At 48.6% G+C, this 21,240-nt stretch overlaps 1 protein-coding gene across 1 annotated transcript; it reads left to right on the plus strand.

Annotated features, from left to right (window-relative positions):
* The first annotated feature begins 7,641 nt into the window (after positions 1-7,641).
* On the plus strand, positions 7,642-18,657 carry SPATA2 (spermatogenesis associated 2). The gene is made up of 3 exons (XM_059036071.2): positions 7,642-7,983; positions 13,872-14,319; positions 15,281-18,657. Exons 2-3 carry the CDS (start codon positions 13,984-13,986, stop codon positions 16,505-16,507), a joined length of 1,563 nt encoding a protein of 520 aa, XP_058892054.1. The 5' UTR covers positions 7,642-7,983; positions 13,872-13,983; the 3' UTR covers positions 16,508-18,657.
* The last annotated feature ends 2,583 nt before the right edge of the window (positions 18,658-21,240 follow it).

Consider the following 21,240-nt stretch of genomic DNA (forward strand, 5'->3'; position numbering starts at 1 on the left):
TCTTTTTCTTGTTCCTATGCCAGGCACCTGTGCATCTGACCTCTTCCCAGCCAAAAGTGCCCTTTCTCCTCTCCAGGGATGGGGGTGCTTTAGTGGGGGCAGAGGTGTGTTGTGGGTATTTATAAGCCTTTGTGTTGGCTATGTAGCTGCCACCAGACCCTGTGCTGAGAGCGGGGAGGACGGTGAGGGCAGGGGAGTCCCAGACCCAGGCTTCAAATCCACTGAGTGCCTCCAGTTTGGGCTCTTGAAATGAACTTTCCATGAGCTCGTACACTTAGTCACAGGAGGACAGGATTGAAATAATACTATATTAATAGTGAACTTTTTGTGTGCTTATTATTCTAAGCACTTTACATGAATAAATCCTCAGAGCAAGCTATGACTTAGGTTCTACTACTCACATTTTACAACTATGCAAATCGAAGCACAGAGAGATTAAATTACCTTTTAACACAGATGGAAAACTGGAGTCAGGATTTGAACCCATGCAGTCTGGCTTTGGTACCTGTGCATTTAAGAGTGCCTGTCATTCTCAAACTCTTACTTGCATCAGAGTCACCTGGAGGGCTTCTGAAAACAAGAGTTGCTGGGGCAGACCCCCAGAGTTCCTGATTCAGCAGGTCAGTAAATCTAGGGTGTGGCCCGAGGATTTGCATTTCTAACATTTTTTCCAGGTGATGCAGCCACTGCTGGACAGGACTGTACTTTGAGAACCGCTAACCTACATTATACGCACCCCCCCACCCCGGCCTCCAACCCCAGCCCCAGTCAATGCTGAGACTAGACTAAATGTGCAATATCCCTTCCTGTTTTTTCTGGGCATTCTCCGTGAAAATGTCCCCACTCTCCCTTTCTTAGCTTGCAAATGTATTGCCAGCCCTCCCTCATTCCCCACAATCACATTGGCTGTTTTTCAAAAACAATCAACCTAATAATGTGTGTCAAATAAATGGATCTTTCTCCTCCCATTTTCCCTTAATGTCCTTGAGGAAAATGTTTCCCAATCATCTCTTCCTCTTTAGTTTTTGGCAGCCTCTCTCAGATGGCCTACATCATCTAAGACCCTCTTGGGGTTCTGATGAGATCCTGGAGTGGGGAAGGCGGTCCTGCTTAAAGGCTTCGCAAACTTGATTTTTACTGCCAAGGGAGACTCATTCATTCAGGCAACAAAGAGTCCCTGTGGGCCTACTGTGTGCTGGGCCCTACAGTGCCGGGGATATGGTGTGAGGGAGAAAGACATGGTCTCTAATAGGCAGTGAGGTAGGCGGGTGGTGATAGATGGTTTTAAAAATTATTCAACTAAATAGTGATCCTAAGGAAAATCAATGGGAAATCTGCTCCTGTAATCTTTTGTTATGCCATGATCCAGTTCCGCCATGCCCACACTTCTTGCCCACAGAAACTGTGACATAGTGTGTGTTGCTTAAACTGCTAAGCTTGTGGTCTTCTGTTATACAGCAATGGAAAACTAATACAACCTCTTTGTGGGCGATTTGCCTATAATTATCCAATTTACAAGAGCACACATCTTTTGATTTATCTTTTCTATTTTTAGGACTTTCTCCCACAGACCTGCATCATCCAATACTGTGGCTATTTACATTAAAAAATTTAAATTATAAAACAAAATTAAAAATTCAATTCTTCAGGCTCACTAGTCATATTTTTAGAGCTCAATAGCCCACGTAGCTAGTGGTTACATACCGGACACAGCAGATAGAGGACATTTCCATCATCACAGAAAGTTCTGTGGACGGTGCTGCTATAGACCAACTCACACTGACATGTAGGAAAGATACGTACACACAAATGTCCAGGACAGCATTGGTCATAATAGCAAAGTGATTAATACAACCGATATAATTACTGGTATGTTAACTCCATGAGGAAAGGGATTTTTGCCCATTTTGCTTACTACTGTATATTCAGCTTCTAAAACAGTACCTAGAACATGGTAGGTAACTCCATAAGTATTCGTTAAATGAATATACAGCTGATAAGGAATGATCTTTGAAATATAGTTTTGATTAAAATAACACCAGGATGCTGAGTAATGCAACTAATATGTGTATATGTTTGTGTGTGATGAATAGATGTCTCTGGGAGGTAGGGTGACCAACTATCCCAATTGGCCTGGGGCTGAGGGGTTTCCCAGGATGTGAGGCTTTCAGTACTAAAGCTGGGAAAGTCCCAGGCAGAGCAGGATGAGTTGATTACCCTACTGGAAGGATTCCAGAGAATCTAGTACAAGTGGCTATTATCAGGAAGTGAAACTGAGGGCCTGGGGCCTAGGTTCTGGGCCTGGAGCAAGACTTACTTGTCGTTCTCTTCCCTATTGTATTGTCTAAACTTTTCTATCAAGTTCATGCATTACTTTTTAAGTAAAAAAATAAATAATGGTGCATTAGGCCCTGTGGGAGAATAGTTGAGATGAATTAGACATGACCCCAGCCCTCAAATCAAGAAACCCTCAGAGTCCTCTCAGGCTCAAGTCACATTTAAAATTTATTACTATGCTTATCTCAAGTAGGAAGAATTTACACCATTATGCATTTCTACATTTATTAATTTATGGGTAGATAATTTCATCCAGTTCTTCAAGATTGCCAAATTGGGGACTTCCCTGATGGCGCAGTGGTTAAGAAACTGTCTGCCAATGCAGGGGACACAGGTTCGATCCCTGGTTCAGGAAGATCCCACATGCCGCGGAGCAACTAAGCCCGTGAGCCACAACTACTGAGCCCCCACGTGCTGAAACTACTGAAGCCCAGGAACCCTAGAGCCTGAGCTCCGCAACAAGAGAAGCCACCGCAATGAGAAGCCCCTGCACCTCAACGAAGAGTAGCCCCCGCTTGCCGCAACTAGAGAAAGCCCGTGCGCAGCGACGAAGACCCAAAAATAAATAAAATTAAATCTTAAAAAAAAAAAAAAAAAAAAAAAAAAGATTGCCAAACTGGTAAGAGCCAGGAGGAATTCCCATCTGCACCACTAGGGGGCGTAGGAGTATCTCACAGGCTCACCTGGCCTGGCTCAACTAGGTGATCATGGCTTCCCTTGTTCTTTACAGTTCCTGAAATGTTTAATGCTCCTACCTCTATGGCTTACTGTACTTAGCATGGAAGTAAAAACCGAAAAAAAAAAAAAAAAAAGACTGGGAAAAAAAAAGGACATAGTCTCGGATTGCAAGGAGTTTTAACATGAGCGACACTGGCATGTAAATGTCTATTTAGGGACTTCTCTGGTGGCGCAGTGGTTGAGAGTCCGCCTGCCGATGCAGGGGACACGGGTTTGTGCCCCGATCTGGGAAGATCCCACATGCCGCGGAGTGGCTGGGCACGTGGGCCATGGCCACTGAGCCTGCGCGTCCGGAGCCTGTGCTCCGCGGCGGGAGAGGCCACAACAGTGAGAGGCCCGCGTACCGCAAAAAAAAAAAAAAAAAAAAAAAAAAAATTCCTAGCTAGCTTGTGTTGAACTATCACTCCGCACTGGCACCTGTATTAGCTCATTCAATCCTTGGGGGTAGTTAGTTCTATTAACCCCATTTTGCTGATACGGAAACTGAGGCCCAGCAAGGTAACTAGCTTGTCCAAAGTCACATATAGTTGTAAAGTGGCAGAACTGGGATCTGAACTCAGGCCTTTTGGCTTCTTTTCACAAGTCCCATCATTCTTTTGGCACTTCCTTACTCTCCGGCTCAATAAGATGTGCCAGCCTCACATTGTAATTTCCCTGCCCCAGCTCTGACAATCAGTTGTTTCTCCAAGGCTTGGTTCATTTTAGTGGAGAATGGTATTTAGAAAGCAAGATATGGTGCTCAGTGCTTATTGTTACAGCAGTGTCATTTTTTTCTTTCTTTCTTTTTTTTTTTGGCCGTACCTCATGGCTTGTGGGATCTTAGCTCCCCAGCCAGGGATGGAACCTGTGCCCCTGCAGTGGGACCAGGGAGTCCTAATCACTGGACTGCCAGGGAATTTCCCCCCTCCCCTTTTTTTTTTCTAACAGTGGTGTCATTTCGCATAGGCTCCCTCAGTAGACAGAACTAGGAAGTATATCTACATATAGTGTTTATAATTGCAAAATTTCACTTAAAAATCTGGACTTTTAGCTCCTCTTCAGAAACCTGAATATCTGATCATGATCAGCTGGGAAATTGGCAACAATCAGCTGGAGGATGGTAGGGGTTCAATAATTTTCGTTTTCTCACTAAAGTATTTATTGAATGCCTACTGTAAGCCAGGTACTATGTTGTATCACATTACTACTAATTTCTGGTACTATATAGTATGAGATGATAGTACTCTAGTACTAGTTATGCCTACCTTATATGCTTGTAGGCAGTTGAGTTTCAATTTCCAGTCCTTACTTTTTATTGCTTTCTTCCCTCCGGCTGGAAGGAAAGCTGGACATGCTTACATGCCCAAGTCACTCAAAGCCCAGTACAAATGCCACCTCCTCCTTGAGGCTGTCCCCAATTTGCCGTCTCAGATGTCACTTCTCCATTCTCTAAGCTCTCTATCCTTCTCATAACGTTCGCCACCTTCTATCCTGAATCACTGGTTTTTAGTTCATCCTACTCCTAATTTATTAATATTCTCTTTTTAAAAATAGTTATTTATTTTATTTATTTGGCTGTGCCAGGTCTTAGTTGCAGCAGGAGGGCTCCTTAGTTGTGTCATGCAAACTCTTAGTTGTGGCATGCATGTGGGATCTAGTTCCCTGACCAGGGATCAAACCCGGGCCCCCTGCATTGGGAGTGTGGAGTCTTAACCACTGTGCCGGCAGGGAAGTCCCTTAATATTCTCTTTCTGATAAGGAGGCTGTATGCTCCTTGAGGGCAAGGGCGGTATCTGTCTTGCTTGTGTCCGTCTCTGCCCCTTAAATCAAACATCAATCCTGGCACATGGTAGGCATTCAATGAAAATTTCAGTTGGAAACAAATGCTGTTGAGCTCTCTAATGGGTGTGCTACTAGTAGTAGCGTAGTATGGCAGGTAGTAGTAATATAACTGTGAGCAAAAACAGGTATACTAGTTTTGTCCTCACAGAGCTGACTTCTCGGGGAGAAAGATCTTAATAAAAATCATATAATATGTATTTGTAGAATGATGTAAAAAACATGATCTGTATTTGCATTATTGTCCACAGCTGGCTTCATACATATGCATACATACATATGCACCCTTAGAAAATATATAGTATCAGTTGATGTTTTGTTTTCCATTTCCGGGTATGTCTCTTTTTTCCTTCCAAAATATGTCTTGCAGAGTTATGTAGGTTTACATTATCCTTTTTAAGTGATACATAGTAGTCATTAGTACAGCTACACCATTTCCTTATTGATGGACATTTAGAATGTTTCTGGGTTTTGTTTTTGCATTACAAACAATGATGCAACAGGTCTCTGTGCAGTTATGCTTTTTCTCTGGTAGATTACAAGAAATCAAATTGATGGGTCATAGGCTTGCTTTTTTTTTTTCATTTTTTGCTCTACACGCCTGTGTCATTAGAATTCATGCATTACTTTTGTGATTTTAAAAAAACACTAAAAAATAGAAAGAAGTAGGTAGATGGTTCATGTTGTTGGCTTTTAGAAAGTAGAGGTGCCTAATCATTGTTACATGACTGTTACATAATCTGCTAATCATTATGTAATAAAATCTGAAAAGGATGCTCCGGTGATTTCATGTCACCAAGCAGAGAACTCTCAGACCTCCAGCCCTGTCTAAAAGATGAGAAACATGGCTCCCTTCAGAGAATTTGGTATTTTTCTGATATGAAATGTCACCGAGAATCAATGGCCAGGGTTTCCTACCGGTAAAGCCTTCTTAAAAATCTGTTTTCTTTTTTGCTGTCACAGAACCACAGAGGTGGAAGGGACTTATTAGCAGCCTCATGCAGTCTTGTAACAGTTTCCAAAGGACAATTTTGAGTTGTTGCAAAGGCAGAGGGTTTGGGCAGGACAGTTTTTCTCAGCTGGAATTCCTGTAAACACCATCACCTTACAGGTGATTAAGAGAGAAGCTTAAACATGAGCTGATAACAGCTGAAGTATACAAAGACCTTAAGTGATGCTCAGACAGCAACAGCTAAATATAGTAATTGCTGCTGTTTGAATAGCTGATTGCTGGTTCTCCAAATGCTCTCCCATGTATTATGTCATTGACTCCTGAGACAAGACCCACTGACTTTAGCTGGGGACCCCAAGGCTGAGAGAGAATCTTGCAATCAAGCAACATCTGTTGGGCACCTCCTCATCATGTGCAGAGCTCACAGGAAACATGGATAAATAAGAAGCTCCAGGTCCTGTGGGGAGTGTCAGGTTTAAGCATATGTATATATACATACATACATATATGTATATATACTTATTTATGGTAAGAGTTGAGATAAAATTATGAAAGACAGTGTTATGGGGTGGGAAACCAGAGGAAGGTGGGTCTTTGACTGGAGAAATCAGAGAAAGCTTCAGAAAGGATGTGAGGACTGAGCTGGGGCTGGAAGCCAAGAAAACAAGGAAGGGAAGAGGCGAAAGGAAGAACATTCAAACCCAGGGAACAGCATATAGAGGCATAGAGGCCAGAGGGGGAGAAGTGTATGGTAGGTACAGAGAGCCAAGACCATGTTGGAGAAAGAGAATTTGGCATGGTGTGGGCTCTGAGTCTTCAATACATGTCTGGGGTAAGTTAGAGAGATAGAATGAGTGGTTCAATGGTAAATATGTTCAACAAAGTCTTGAGTATGTGCACGGCACTTTGCAAGCACTAGGGATTTAGTGAGTGGTGAATCACAAAAGCAGAGTTCACGGTCAATGTGGTGGGTGGGAAGTAAATCTATGAAGTGAAGTGACAAGCCACCAGAATTCATGCCAGTGTAGTTTACACTGCAGGTGTCTGGTGAGATCACAAAGCAAGGAGGCAATATGTGGTTTGGTCTTCCCCAACCCTGGTTTCCATTCAAGGAAGTTGAGGGCTGAGAGAAGTCATTTCCTTTAACTTAACCAGATTTTAAAAATTTATTATTTATTTATTTCCCCGCGGCAGGGCTTGCGGGATCTTAGTTCCCCCACCAGGGATTGAACCACGGCTGACGTCAGTGAAAGCGCCGAGTCCTAACCACTAGACCGCCAGAAACAAAGTGTAGTTAGATTATTATTATAAGCCAACTACTGTAATAAGCTGTTTCCATACTCACTTCATTCTCACATGACTCTCAGGAGGCGGTATATTATTATTGCATTTTACGGGTGAAAAAGCTGAGGCTCAGGGAAGTTAAGTAACTAGCCTAAGGTCATGCAGCTGTTAAGTGGCAAAGGCAAAGCTGGAACCCTCACTAAACATAGCCTGTAACATCAACAGTCCTCTCAAGTCTGGATTCAGGCTCACGTGATACTGGGCACCTCACTTGCTCTTTTTAAGCCTCTGGTATTTCAACCTGTAAAATGGTGGTGAGGGATCCAATTGTCAGCTTCTGGTCAGGCACGGTCGGGAGCTCAGCTCGCAGATCATCTCGACAAGTGGAGGAGGAGGCCGCGGGTCGCTCAGTCTGAGGTCGTAGCTCCGAGCTACCATCTCCAGACTACAGACCGGTTCCCATGACAACCCAGCCAGCCGCCACCCTGTGACCGAGGGCGTGCGTCACGTCCGGCCCGTTTATTTCCGGGTCCCAGCCCCAGCAGGGGCAGTGGGCCTTTAGGCCCCAAAGCGGGACTCCGCGGCCTCTCTGCTCACTCTTCTGCCTCCCGCTTCTTCCTCCGCCGCCGGCGAGCAACGGCCTCACCCCAGCCTAGAGCGTAGCTGCGGCCCGGCCTCCCTTTGGACCCGCCTCGAGAGACGTCACTTCCTGGCTGAGTGTTTCCGGGTCGCCGCGGCCCCGGGCTACTGGTCTCTGATCTCTGCAGCCGGCCGGAGCTGCGAGAGCCCAGCGGCGGCGGCCGCGGCTCCTTCTTGCTCCCCTCGGCCGGGGCGTCCTCGGCGGCAGTGCTCGGGTGAGTGCGGGGCGGCCGCGGGCGGAAAAGGCCTCTGGGGCTTTCCCCGGCGGAGGGGGGGCCCCGGGTTCGGCGGGGTTCTGCCGGCCCGGGAGCGGGGTCCCTTCCCGGCCTGCGGGGGCGACGGGCGGGCCCGTCTTTTCGGCGCTCCGGGATCCCCACTCTCCCAGAGTGGCTCAGGGCAGCTCAGGAGGAACACCCCCTCTACAACGACTAACACGGCAGGAGGACACCCCGATTCCACAGTTACCGCGCAGTGGTCCCCAGCTCACGCTCTGGTGGCATACTGGGGTTTGTACTCACTGTGTGACCTTGGGCAAGTCACTTCGTCTCTGAGCCTCAGTTGCCTGATTAGTTAAATGGGGAGTGAACCTGCCTACTAGGGCCGTGGTGGGGATGAAGTGAGATGCGTGCAAAGCACAGTCTCTGGCATACAGCAGACGTCCAATAAATGAGAGCTGCTGTTAATTCATTCACAGACCCGTGGGGGGAGGGCCCTAGTTTGGGACTAGGGTGTTTTTAACAACTGATGTCGCACTTAGAGGCTGTTGGAATTATCAGGCTGGGGATAGCAGTCGCCAGCTTCTGTCCCCTGCGGGGAGGGGAACCTCCTTGCTTCAGACTGAGCCCCTCTGCCAGTCGCAGCTGCCACTGGGGAAGCCCAATTTCAGCATCGCTGAGGTTATTTTCAGAGGTTTGGAAATCCTCTCCCTGAATTTCTCTGGAACGGGGTTGGGGTGTGGGGACCCTCTGGCGCTTCACAGCCAGTGGAAGGTTGCCTAGGATGTGTCTCAGGGGCCTCGGGCTGGGGATGAATGCAGAGGAGTGGGGTGCGGAGGTGGAGGGGGTTGATCTGCGCTCCCCTTGCTTCTGTTTGGAGGCCAGGGGAACACTGAGCTGCTTGAAGCTAGACCAGGGATACATAAACCTGTGCACTGGGCCGATGCCGGGCCCAAAATAGCTTCTGTCTGTGCAGGGAGGGGGCGCCTTCAAATGCTGCTTGGGGAATGTTTCTGCTTGAATGGGCCAGCTGAGGTAAAGCCAAGCTCATGCTTTGCTATCCAGAATCATTTCAATTCCGTTTACTGAGGTTTTAAACAGATATAGCTTTCCTTTGAGATGTTTAAAAAATAATAATTAAAAAGCCACCATCTCCCTGACTTCAATATATCTCTCTTCATTGCTTTGCTTTTCAAAGGGGGCGCAGATTGTGGGTGCAGGAAGTGCTGACCAGGCCTGTTGGCTCTGGGCACCCGTCTGATTCTGCTAGGAATGTTCACAGTGCCATTTTTTTTTTTTTCTTTCTTTCTGCCACACTGGCACGTCTTGGCGTTCCAATCCTTGGGTTGCTTGGAGAAATTAACGGCTTCTGTCACCGGGCTGTCTTGGTCTCCTGTAACCACGCTGTTTTTGCAGAGAGCTTGTTTTTTGTTGTTTTTGCAGAGTGCTAGGAATAAATTGCTGGCTCTATGCTTAGAAGAGACACCAGCTACAATGCAGCCTGTATTCTCAGGAATGAATTCGGGAGGGATGATGTCAGCTGCTCTACCACTGGCCCGGCTCTGGTCAGCCTCTCCTCTTGGCCCTTGAGCTTACGTCATAAATAGATTTGTGGCTCTTCCAGCCCCATTCTGTGTGAGAAGATGTGAATTTTGCTACTACAGGAATTTTTAGAACTTAACTCTCCTGGCCCTGCCATAGGGCGTTCTGACTTAGTTGAGCCCTTTCAAGAAGAGCTGTCCAGCAGCAGGACAGCTTTGCCTAAAAGCAGCACAGCTCAGAGCTTGAGTCAGGGTTTTGGCCTCAGACCTAGATTCAGATCTCAGAGCCACTTCTTCCTAGCCTTGTGACTTAGGGCAAGTGACTTGGCCCCTCTGAGCCTCAGTTTTTTTCTTTTTTAACCCTGGGGTTGTCGTGTGGATTTCCTTGATTTTCACGGAGCACTTAGCAAAGGGCCCTTATGTACGAATCCCTTGGTGAATGGTTCTAATGGTTACAATAAATGAGTGAGATAAATGAGAAAAAGCACGGGCTGCAGGGCCGGTCAACCCAAGTTCAGATTCCAGCTCTGACCCATTCAAGCTGTGTTGGGCAGATTGTTAAATGGCTGAGCCTTGGTTTGTTTCCTCGTAGAATTGTGAGGATTAAACTGGGTGATGCAGTTAAAGTGGAAAGCCCAATGCTTAGCACATAGTAGGACTTCAATAATTGTTAGTTTCCTTCTCTCCTTGCCTTAATTATCTTTTAGCATTCATTTTCTTTCACCTGTTTCCTCACCTACCTAGGTTGGTTCAAGATTTTTCTTAGATGGGTTTCCTATCCTTGACTTTGGGACTTTGAATACCAACTGGGCTATTTGGATCCCTTTTCTTGTTTATCTGCCAGCCATAAACAAGGGTGTGGTCTGTGGTGTGATTACTGAGCAGCAGACGCCTCAAGCAGCAGCTTGAGGGCGGCTGACTTTGTTTAAAAAAAAAAATCAGTCTCTATTGGCTAAAGGCTGACTTCCTTGGAGAAAAATCACAACAGTGTTTAGGAGACTTGATGTCCCTCTGTTTACATTGTTCTCAGGTGTACTATAAAACAGTCCCTGGGCCCAGAGGCTGGATGAAAGCTTCTTTTGGATAAATAAAAAATGGTATATGTATATGGGTTTTTTTTTTTTTTTTTAGCAAGGACAGTGATGTCTTCTCTCAGGTTGTAATACAGTTTTATTTTTTAAGAGAACATACATACTTTGATACTGGGCAGTAAGCCCTTTCAAGTAGAATTCAGGGCAGAGCTATATCTTCTGAACTTCTGTTCCCTACTGTCCCCTACCCACCCCACATTTCCCCCACTGCATCCAGCCTAGGGCCCGGCATAGGGTAGGTGCTGCATACTTGTTGAGCTCAGGAATCATGGGGTGGTGGGAGGTACACAGGTTTCAAGTCATAAGGCCAGTGGAATCTGGGATCCACCTTTTCCTAACACTGAGCTATAGACAGCACGTCATGTCACAGAGCCTCGGTTTCTTCTCATTCCCGCTGGTCTCCCAGAATTCTGGGGAGAGCTAAATGAGAAACTAAAGCATCATTTCGCCTGTTTTATCAAAACACCTACTATGTGCCAGGAGCTGTGTTAGGCATCGTGGTGAACAAGACAGACACTGTCCTTGCCTTTGTGGAGCTCCCTGGGTATTGGCGGGAGACAGAGAGAGGAAGCTAGTAAATGAATAAAGTTGATAATTTCAAATGGTGATTACCCCAGGGTAACGCAATAACGAGGGCCAGGGCAAGTGGGATTTGCTGAGCTGAGGTTGTCAGGGAGAGCCTCGGAAGGATGACATTTGAGCTGAGACCTGAATGATGAGAGTGAGCCAGCGACGGGAGGGATCAAAGGAAGAACATGCAGAAGGAACAACATGTGCAGAGGTCCTGAGGTAGGGGCTTCCCTGGTGGTGCAGTGGTTGAGAATACACCTGCCAATGCAGGGGACACGGGTTCGAGCCCTGGTCCGGGAAGATCCCACGTGCCGCGGAGCGACTAAGCCCGTGCGCCACAACTACTGAGCCTGCGCTCTAGAGCCCGCGAGCCACAACTGCTGAAGCCTGCGCACCTAGAACCCGTGCTCCGCAACAAGAGAAGCCACCACGATGAGAAACCTGCGCACCGCAACGAAGAGTAGCTCCAGCTCGCTGCAACTAGAGGAAGCTCGCGCGCAGCAACGAAGATCCAATGCAGCCAAAAATAAATAAATGAATTTTTAAAAAAAGGTTACCTGGCCTTTTAAAAAAAAAAGAGGTCTTGCGGTAGAAATGGGCTTGATGTGTTTGAGGAGCAGATGGAAGGGTCCTTGTGGGTGGACCTTAAGAGGGAAGGGAAAGACTGCTCTGAGGACCACAGAGACGTTGGTCAGGAGGTAGAATTTGGTCCCAAATGGATTTGTTTGCCTTTTGTGCTCCTCAGGCCTGTTTGTTCTATTTGTTCCTGAAGGCTTGGGCTTCCTTGGCAGGGCAGTGGGTGGGAGAAGGTGACCTCTCTGTGTCCCTAATTCTCTTGCGTGTGTTACCCCTCACCCCACAGTTAAGACCCCTGGGTGTCTCCTCAAAACTGTGGAGAAGCCAGAAGTGGCTCATTGAGACATGGGTGATTTTATTGACTTCCTGATAGTTGCCAGGCTCATAGGCCCTTAGAACTTCTGAGCTGACCTCAGATCTGCTAAAGGACTCCACAGGTACGTCCCATCCCACTGTGGCTTCTTTTTGGTCCCTCATCATTTCCCACAGCCAGCAGGACCCCACCCTTCACTCAGGCAGCAGGTGTTTATGAAGCACGTAACCTGCTCTGGCACTGTGACCCTCACTGAGTCATTTGGTCGCAATCCCTGCACCCATGAGCTTGTGGTCAGGAAAGGTAGGACGGGCGAGTGTGAAAATGCATGTCCACCCCCAAGTCAGACATATTTGCATCACTCTGATCTTACCTCCTTGAGGATGCTTGGAGGGTCTATCACCTTCAGACACCAGAAATGTCTGCTTGTGTGTATCAAGGGCTTACTTTAAGCTGGCATTCTGAAGAGCTTTCTATACTGATTGCATATAATCCTTCCACCAACTCTGGACTATAAGTGCTATTATTAACCCCCTTTTTCAGATGAGAAAACTGAGGCCCAGGTTGAGTAGTTTGCCCAAGTAACTTAGATAAGCAGATCCAGGATTCACACCCAGGCAGTACAGCTTTGCAGTCTGTTTGTAACCCCGATGCTGTGTTGCCTCCCCTGGCCTGGCAGGTCCCTCCATGAATCCAGATTTGCTCCCAGCGTCATAACGCCAAGAATACTGATGGATCTGTACATGTTCTACTAACAAGTGGCCAAGGAGACAGCAAGAGTGTATGAATCCCGTGTGTCCCAGCTCAGAATGTCCTTTCCTCTCCCAACAGCTGACTGTAAAAAAACAAAGTCGGATATGGAATTCCCTGGCGGTCCCTGGTTAGGATTCCACGCTTCCACTGCAGGGGGCATGGGTTCGATCCCTGGTCTGGGAATTAAGATCCCACATGTGGCGCGGCCCAAAGAAACAGACAAACAAAAAAACCAAAGACGGATAAAAGCGCTCTCCAGGACTCAGCAGCCAAAGTGGTCTTTTGTAAAAAATTGCAGATATGATCATGTCCCTCTCCCGCTTGCTTTGAACTCTTCAGGGGCTTCACTTGGCTCTGAATAAAACGTGCGACTCTTTGAGACCTTGGGGATCAGGGTCCTGCCTAGGCCGGCAACGTCGTCTCCTGTGACTCCCCTCCTGTCTCTGCTTCAGCCACGCTAGCCTTCTTGGTGTTCCCACGCCAGGCTCCTTCCCGCCTCAGGAAAGCGGGGTGCGGTGGTCGAGGGGGTGGACTCGGGAGCCAGCCTGCCTGGGCTCTGATCTCAGCTCTGCTTCTTAATAGTCCTGGGACTTTGGGCAAGTTTCTTGATGTCTCCGTTTCTCGCTTTTCACAGTTGTAAAATAGGGATAACAATGGTGCCTATCTCCTAGAGTTGTTTAAGAAGACGGAATGAGTTAGTCCACGTAAGCACCGGGCATGTAGTAAGTGCTGATAGCGTTAGCTCAGGGCCTTCCTCCCTGCGACGCCTCATCCTTTGGCTCTAACCGTCACTTTCTCAGGGGCTTTTTAACCATCCCCCATCCCCATGGAGCCAGGTCAGGTGCCCCAATCATATTTTTCATTTGTGAGCTCAGCAAAGTCAAGGACTCACCTGTCTTGTTTCCACTACAGCACGGTGCACCGATTCACTAAATGTGTTGAGTGAGCTCAGGACAGCTCTGTTCTTTGTTTGGCCTCAGCAGCTACAAGCTGGGACGTGAACCATTTCAAGGAATGATATGCTGCTTATTCTTCCTCTTCCAGAGCACTCTGCTCGTCCAGGCAGGCGACACGCCAATGCTTTTAGCAATGTCCCTGCCTCTAACTCAGAAGCCATGGAGGAAATAAGGTAGCCCCCGTCCCTGGATCGGATCGGATGGGGAAGCCCAGTTCAATGGATGCAAAATATAAGGATGACTTATTTCGGAAGTACGTGCAGTTCCATGAAGGCAAAGTGGACACCACCCCCAGCAAGCAGCGGCCTGGCAGTGATGAGTCCCTGCGGGTGGCAGCCTCGACCCTGCTCAGCCTGCACAAGGTGGATCCCTTTTATCGATTCCGGCTGATCCAGTTCTATGAGGTGGTGGAGAGCTCCCTGCGCTCGCTGAGCTCCTCCAGTCTGCGGGCTCTGCACTGTGCCTTCAGTGTGCTCGAAACGGTGGGTGTCAACCTTTTCCTCTACCCGTGGAAGAAGGAATTCAGAAGCATCAAGGTAAGGTCTAGGGACTGGCTCTCCACACTGGTCACCCTTCTCTCTTCTCGCCCCTTCCGGTCCATCTTGAGAGGGTTTGTGCTCATCTAATCACATCCTTCCTCTGCTCGCGGGCCCCCCCGGTTCCCCGCTGCCTTTGAGGTGACAACCAGAACTGCCCCTATGGCTCCCCACCTGGCCCCTCTGCCTGGTGTCATCTCTTAACTGGCTCCCCACCCCTGGCAGCTCACATCTGAAACTGAGGTTGGAAAGGTGGGCAGTACCCGGTTGTGCAGGGCCTTGGAGCCCAGGGCAGAGGGCTGGAATTTATCCTAAGGGGGCTGGGAAGCAGGCAGTGCCGGGGTCAGGTGTACATGGGAACAGAATCCTCCTGGTTGCTGTACGGGAGATAGATTGTAGAGGGGCGGGAGTCGGCCGGGGAGGCCGTTAGGAGGCTGCTGCAGGTGTCCGTGCAAGCTGAGGACAACAGAGAGGGAGGAGGATGAATTCGAGACGGAGATCTCTGAATCATTCCAAAGGCAGTGCCGGCTCAGGAGACTTTCCACCAAGTCAGGCTAAGCCTAACGTATGCTTCACACCTTTGTAGAAATGCCAGAAAGGAATATTCTCATTGCTCGTGGGTGTTGTGCCTCAAATCCGATCCCCTTTCTTCACCCATGTTTGCCCTGCTCTTCCTCAAGGAGCAGAGCCACTGCACCCCCTGTAGAAAGCTAGTGGCTTTGTTCCCTACACTGAAGAAAGGAGCGCTGTGTCACTTCCCTCAGAGCCGTGCGCTGAGCGGTTGGGAAGCATTAGCCTCTGGCTTCGGCGGTGAGACGCTGCCGTGGCGACCACTCCCATTCCTCTCCCTGCGTGTTCCGGTTCAGGCTTGATGGGATACGCTCTGACGCAGGCTCCGTGCGTTGCGTGCCTCAGAGAGAAAAACCCGCCTCTCTTTTTCTACCCCCCTTCCTTCCCCTAGACCTACACGGGCCCCTTTGTTTATTACGTCAAGTCCACATTACTGGAAGAGGACATCCGAGCCATCCTGAATTACATGGGCTACGTGCCCGAGTTGGGGACTGCGTACAAGCTCAAAGAGCTGGTAGAGACCCTCCAGGTGAAGATGGTCTCCTTTGAACTCTTTCTGGCCAAGGTGGAGTGTGAACAGATGCTGGAAATCCACTCCCAAGTCAAGGACAAAGGCTACTCTGAGCTGGACGTGGTGAGCGAGCGCAAGAGCAGCGCTGAGGACGTGCGCGGCTGCTCAGATGCCCTGCGGCGGCGGGCCGAGGGCCGGGAACACCTGACGACTTCCATGGCCCGCGTGGTGCTGCAGAAGTCGGCCAGCGAGCGGGCGGCCAAGGACTACTACAAGCCCCGTGTGACCAAGCCCTCAAGGTCGGTGGACACCTATGACAGTTACTGGGAGAGCCGGAAGCCGCCCCTGAAGGCCTCGTTGAGCCTGCGGAAGGAGCCTGTGACAGCAGACTTGGGGGACGACCTCAAGGACGAGATCATCCGCCCGTCCCCCTCACTCCTGACCATGTCTAGCTCCCCCCACGGCAGCCCAGATGACCTGCCGTCCCCCTCCCCCAGCAATGGCCTTGGCTTGCTGCGTGGCACGTACTTCTCCGCTCAGGAGGATGTGGATCTGTACACAGACTCGGAGCCCAGGGCCACATACCGGAGGCAGGATGCCCTGCGGCCCGATGTCTGGCTGGTCAGAAATGACGCCCACCCCACCTACCACAAGCGCTCGCCCCCCGCCAAAGAGTCCGCCCTCTCCAAGTGCCAAAACTGCGGTCTGTCCTGCAGCTCCTCCCTCTGCCAGCGCTGCGACAGCCTGCTCGCCTGCTCCCCGGCCTCCAAGCCCGGCAGCTTCCCTGGCAAGGCCTCTGCCCACGACAGCCTGGCCCACGGGTCGTCTCTGCGGGAGAAGTATGCAGGCCAGACGCAGGGCCTCGACCGGCCGCCGCACCTCCACTCGAAATCCAAGCCCGCCCCTGCAGCCGCCTCCCGCTGTGGCTTCTGTGACCGCCCGGGGGCCGCCAACACCTGCACCCAGTGTTCGAAAGCCTCCTGCGACGCCTGCCTCAGCAGCTACCATTACGACCCCTGCTGCAAAAAGAGCGAGCTGCACAAGTTCATCCCCAACAACCAGCTGAACTACAAGTCCACCCAGTTCTCCCATCTCGTGTACAGATAGACTCGACCTTGCACCTCCCTGCTACAAGGGCTACACCACTGACCTTTCTGGTTTCATGGGGAAGAAATGTTAACGCGTTGATTTCAGAAGCAGAGGCCTGCACTTGCCCACGTGGTTGTTGGGGGGCGGATCCTGCGGCCGGCTGCCCCACGAGGGAGTTCCCATATCGACTCAGATATGTCAGCTGTTGGCTGCTTTGCCACCTGGCGAGAGAGACCGTGGCACTTGCGTTCAGATTCACTTTTGCTAATCACTCTGTTCCGCTCTTTTGTTTTTGTCTCTCAAAGAGGATTCCTATCTCTGGGACTCTTGCCATGCCGACCGCTCCCACGGCAAAGCCAGCTTGGACTGGGAAGGGCCCTCCAGGTCCCCTCCGAACGCCCACCTGGAGTGGTGAGCTAGAGGCCTGTTGGCTTGTGAAATGAGCCCTCCTGCCACACCGGGCCTCATCCACTGGCTCATCCCTCCACCACCGTTTCCCAAACACGAGGATCCCCGGCGGCAGCCCCCCACCCAACTTCCCTGCCTCTCCACGTATCGAAGGTGACCCAAGTCCAGCATTCGCTTAATGTCATCCTGTTGCCTCCACGGCTCAGTTCAGCCTTGGGGTTTGGGAAGTTGGCTCTAGCGCTCCGAAGGGTGGACCTTCCACACTGGGACTGACTTTTCCCCCCTTTCTGTTGTTTGCACATGCCTCTCTTACTCTACTGTAAATAGATATTTTTGAGATTTATTTTTAAATAAATATTCAACTTGCTGTGTGTTTCAAAGTGGTTAAAACATTAACGATGTAGCTATTTATAAAAATGCCCCGGGTTCTTTAGTCTTCCAGGGGAGGGGCTCATGCCCTTCCATCTTGTATCCTCCACTCGCCACAGCCCGAGGGTAGAGTGGAGATTGTAGGGGCAGAGGAGGAACAGAGACGATGTCCCCTGAGTTGGTGGAGAGCCACTGTCTTCCCTACAATAAATTTCTAACACCTACCTCCAGTGTGCACTTAGGGGGTTAGTCCGGGCCGGGAGGTCTGTGCGCCTGCAGACTGTGACAAACCTAGTGACAATTCAGGAGCCTCACCCTGTGGATCTCCAGCCTGGTCTTTGCCGCTTGCTGAGCGTGAACCTTGCACTCCAAACCTCTTGAGTCTCAATTCAGAAGGAAAATCGTTTGGGATTCACACCACCCCTCTATCTCAGTCCTCTTCTCTTCACCCGTTTCCAGGATTCCTCTGCAACATTTGTGACCTTTTGCACTAAAAGTGGGCAGGAGCCGGCGTGCGCCCATCCGACAGATGTGTCCTGAGATTCTTAGCTGAGCCTCAGCGCTTCTAAACCTGAAGGCCTCTTAAACTCCTCATGTGAATTGCTGACCCTGGATTTCCTCTTGGGGTGCAGAGCAGGAGTGGGGCAAGAATTTGAAAATAAAACTGCTTCCTTGTGAACTAACAGTATATTTTAGCCATAAGTGTTTGTGATGTACAGAATGTTGTAGGAATTTACATGCAGTGGGTTTTCTGAGAGAAGGAGGTATTCAGCTCTTGAGCAGATTTAAATCTGGCTGAATCTTGAGGCCACTGTGAATTAGCTGATGTTCTTCCAACTCAGTTGCGTGATTTTAAGGTTTTCAAAATCTTCTATGGCTCTTTTTCTATATATCTAGTAGATCACGTGTAGATTCAGTGTGTATATAAAGCTGAATTTCAACCAACTTTATTACTAAGACCCACCCATTCTGGGGCATTCATCTCTGATGTTCTTCCTTTTCACGTTTCAGAAGTGTCCGTGCCTGTCCCAGTCCTGAGTTTTCTAGTTTTCCATTTCCAGACTGCTCTAGCACTACAGTAACTCTTTTAACCAACCGTGATGCCACGTAACTTACACAGCAGACAAAAGTAGGAATAACTAACTTGTCCTGGAAGAGAAAGGCCAACGTGTGTATCATCACGGAAATACTGTGTTCGCGGACTGGAATAGGAAACGCTATGAACCACGCTCCTCCTCGTCGTGTATCTTATTGTGTGAGGTTGCTGTGACCGAGATAAATACACGCTAATTTAAAAAAGCAGATGTTTTGCATTTGATTTCTACCAAGAGTTGAAATGTTGAGAGATGATTTAAAAAAATAAATTAAATAAAGTGTCTTCCATTGTTAAATGAAGTGTTTGGGGTTTTATGTCCCTCCTCCCCGCTGCTTTGAAGTTTGGGTTGCTTGGGTTTTTTTTTTTTTTTTTTTAATTTAACTTCAAGAAAATTTTATTGATTGATTGATTGCTGTATTGGGTCTTCGTTGCTGTGCGTGCGCTTTCTTTAGTTGCGGTGAGTGAGGGCTACTCTTTGTTGCAGTGCGTACGCTTCTTGTTGCGGTGGCTTTTTTTGTGGCGGAACACGGGCTCTAGAGTGCAGGCTCAGTAGTTGTGGCACACGGGCCTAGCTGCTCCGTGGCATGTGGGATCTTTCCAGACCGAGGCTTGAACCCGTGTCCCCTGCATTCTTAACCAGGCAGGTGGATTCTTAACCACTGCGCCACCAGGGAAGTCCGGTTGCTTGGGTTTTTTGGTGTTTTTTTGTTTGTTTTTTTTGCTCAAGCCATGTTTAGTTCTTTAGTGACAAGACTCACATTTTTTTCCTCCATGCAACTGACAAATAATAACAGCCAGCATTTGAGTGCTTATAATGTGAGCCAGGCATTTTATACGCTGAGACTTTACATTCGTGATCTCATATAATTGTCTCAATCCTCCTAGGAGATAACATAAATCCTGTTCTGATCCCCCTCTTACCAATGGGGAAACCAAGGTGTTCAGAGCTCAGCCATGTTTCCTAGGAGTGAGACCGCAGACTCCAGGAGAAGTGATTGTTCGTGGTGACTGACAGGAATTAAGTAACATTGAAGGGCGTTGTGAAAAAAATTAATCCCGTTAAAAATTTTTTTGATCCGTTTAAATGCCCTAAGGAGGATCCTGGTCAGTGTAATGCCGAGTTTGTCTTTAACAAAGAGAAAGCAGGAGTCGGGCTGAGAACCTCTGGCAGAATCTTAGGTTTTCAGTTGCCTTCTATTTAGAGTAGGCCATACATACTACTTTTCCAATGATTGGGGATTACTTTAAAAATCAATTTAAGGTGTTTTTAAAAATGATGTTTCCTGAAACTAATATAACATTGTACATCAACTCTACATCCATAAAAATAAATAAATAATGAAGGTTGACTTCAAAGCAAAATGTATTGCAAAAATCTTAAGAGTGGTATAAGAGCAGCTGTGGTTTGGGACATCCTGTCTTTATGCACTGGTGGGGTGTCTGTGCCACCATGCTGGCCACTCTGCAGGGTTGTACCCCACGAAGCCACTCAGCTGTCGGGGGAGAGACTGAACAGTGTTCTCCATCTCATTCACTGGCTGAGCAAATATCCAGGCCTTGGACCAGAACAAGGCCCAGGTGCTGGGTTTGGTTTTAGTGACAGCATAGGAAATGGCACTGCCATCCTGGCTACCGGGAACAGCAGCTTTCTAGAGATGAACACCCAGCCTGGGAGAGCAAAGGAGACCAGGCACTCACTCCTGTATCTAAAGCGGAGCAGAGACTCTGAGCGGATTGCTTAATTTGTATATGTAAATGCCAAGCATATTTAAACATCCTCAGGCCCACCAGCTGTACAACATTAACATTAGCCTTGCTGCCAGCTCTGTACCCCACACAACATTGCCAATTGAACCCCAATCTCTGCTCACCCTTTCTCCCTCGGTAATAGAAGCCTTGGGTTTTAGACATCTAGCCATCCAGAATAAAGACTGCCTTTCCCAGCCTCTCCTGCAGCTGGGCATGGTCATACGGTTATGTCTGGTCCCTAGGATGGAAAGATGCTGTGTGGGGCTTCCAGGACATGTCCTTCAAAGAAAGAAGCTTGTCCTTCCCACCCTGGCTGCACTGGCTGGAATGGAGCAGCCATGTGAGACTCTGAGGCAGAGGCCCAGTGAAGGCGGGTGCAGTGAGTAGCTGGAAGAGGCCGGGTCCCTGATGCTTCGGAAGCCACCATCATACCTGGCCTGCCCCACCTACCTTCAGAGTTTTATACGCGAGAAGTAAACTTCTATCTCGCTCAGACCACACTTTTTCCGTTTGCTCATTTTAGAAAACTTTTTATTTACAAAAGAAGTGAGACTACTCTAATGATGCCTCATGTACATCGAACGCAGGACTTCAACAGTTCAACGGTTAACAACTTCTGGCCAGTCTGACTTTTTTCTGTACCTGTCCATCCACTTCCCCCACTCCTAACTTTCTTAGAAGCAAATTCCAGACATCTGTTTCACTTGTGAACATTTCAGTACCTGTATCTAAAAGACAAGTACTTTTAAAACAATACCGTGATCACATCTAAATTTTTTTTTTTTTTTTTTTTTTTTTTTTTTTTTTTGCGGTACGCGGGCCTCTCACTGTTGTGGTCTCTCCCGTTGCGGAGCACAGGCTCCGGACGCGCAGGCTCAGTAGTTGTGGCTCGCGGGCCCAGTTGCTCCGCGGCATGTGGGATCTTCCCGGACCGGGGCACGAACCCACGTCCCCTGCATCGGCAGGCAGACTCTCAACCACCAGGGAAGCCCTGGCTCTTCTGTTTTGTTTTTTTTTTCCAGTTTCTTACTGTTTGTTTGAACATGTACAAAAGTAGAAAAATAAACATTTCTTCTGCAGCTCCATAAATAAAGGGTGAGAGGAAATAATTTAAGGCAGGGTTGGGGCT

This window comes from Kogia breviceps, chromosome 14 (genome assembly GCF_026419965.1).
Source record: "Kogia breviceps isolate mKogBre1 chromosome 14, mKogBre1 haplotype 1, whole genome shotgun sequence".
NCBI lineage: Eukaryota > Metazoa > Chordata > Mammalia > Artiodactyla > Physeteridae > Kogia > Kogia breviceps.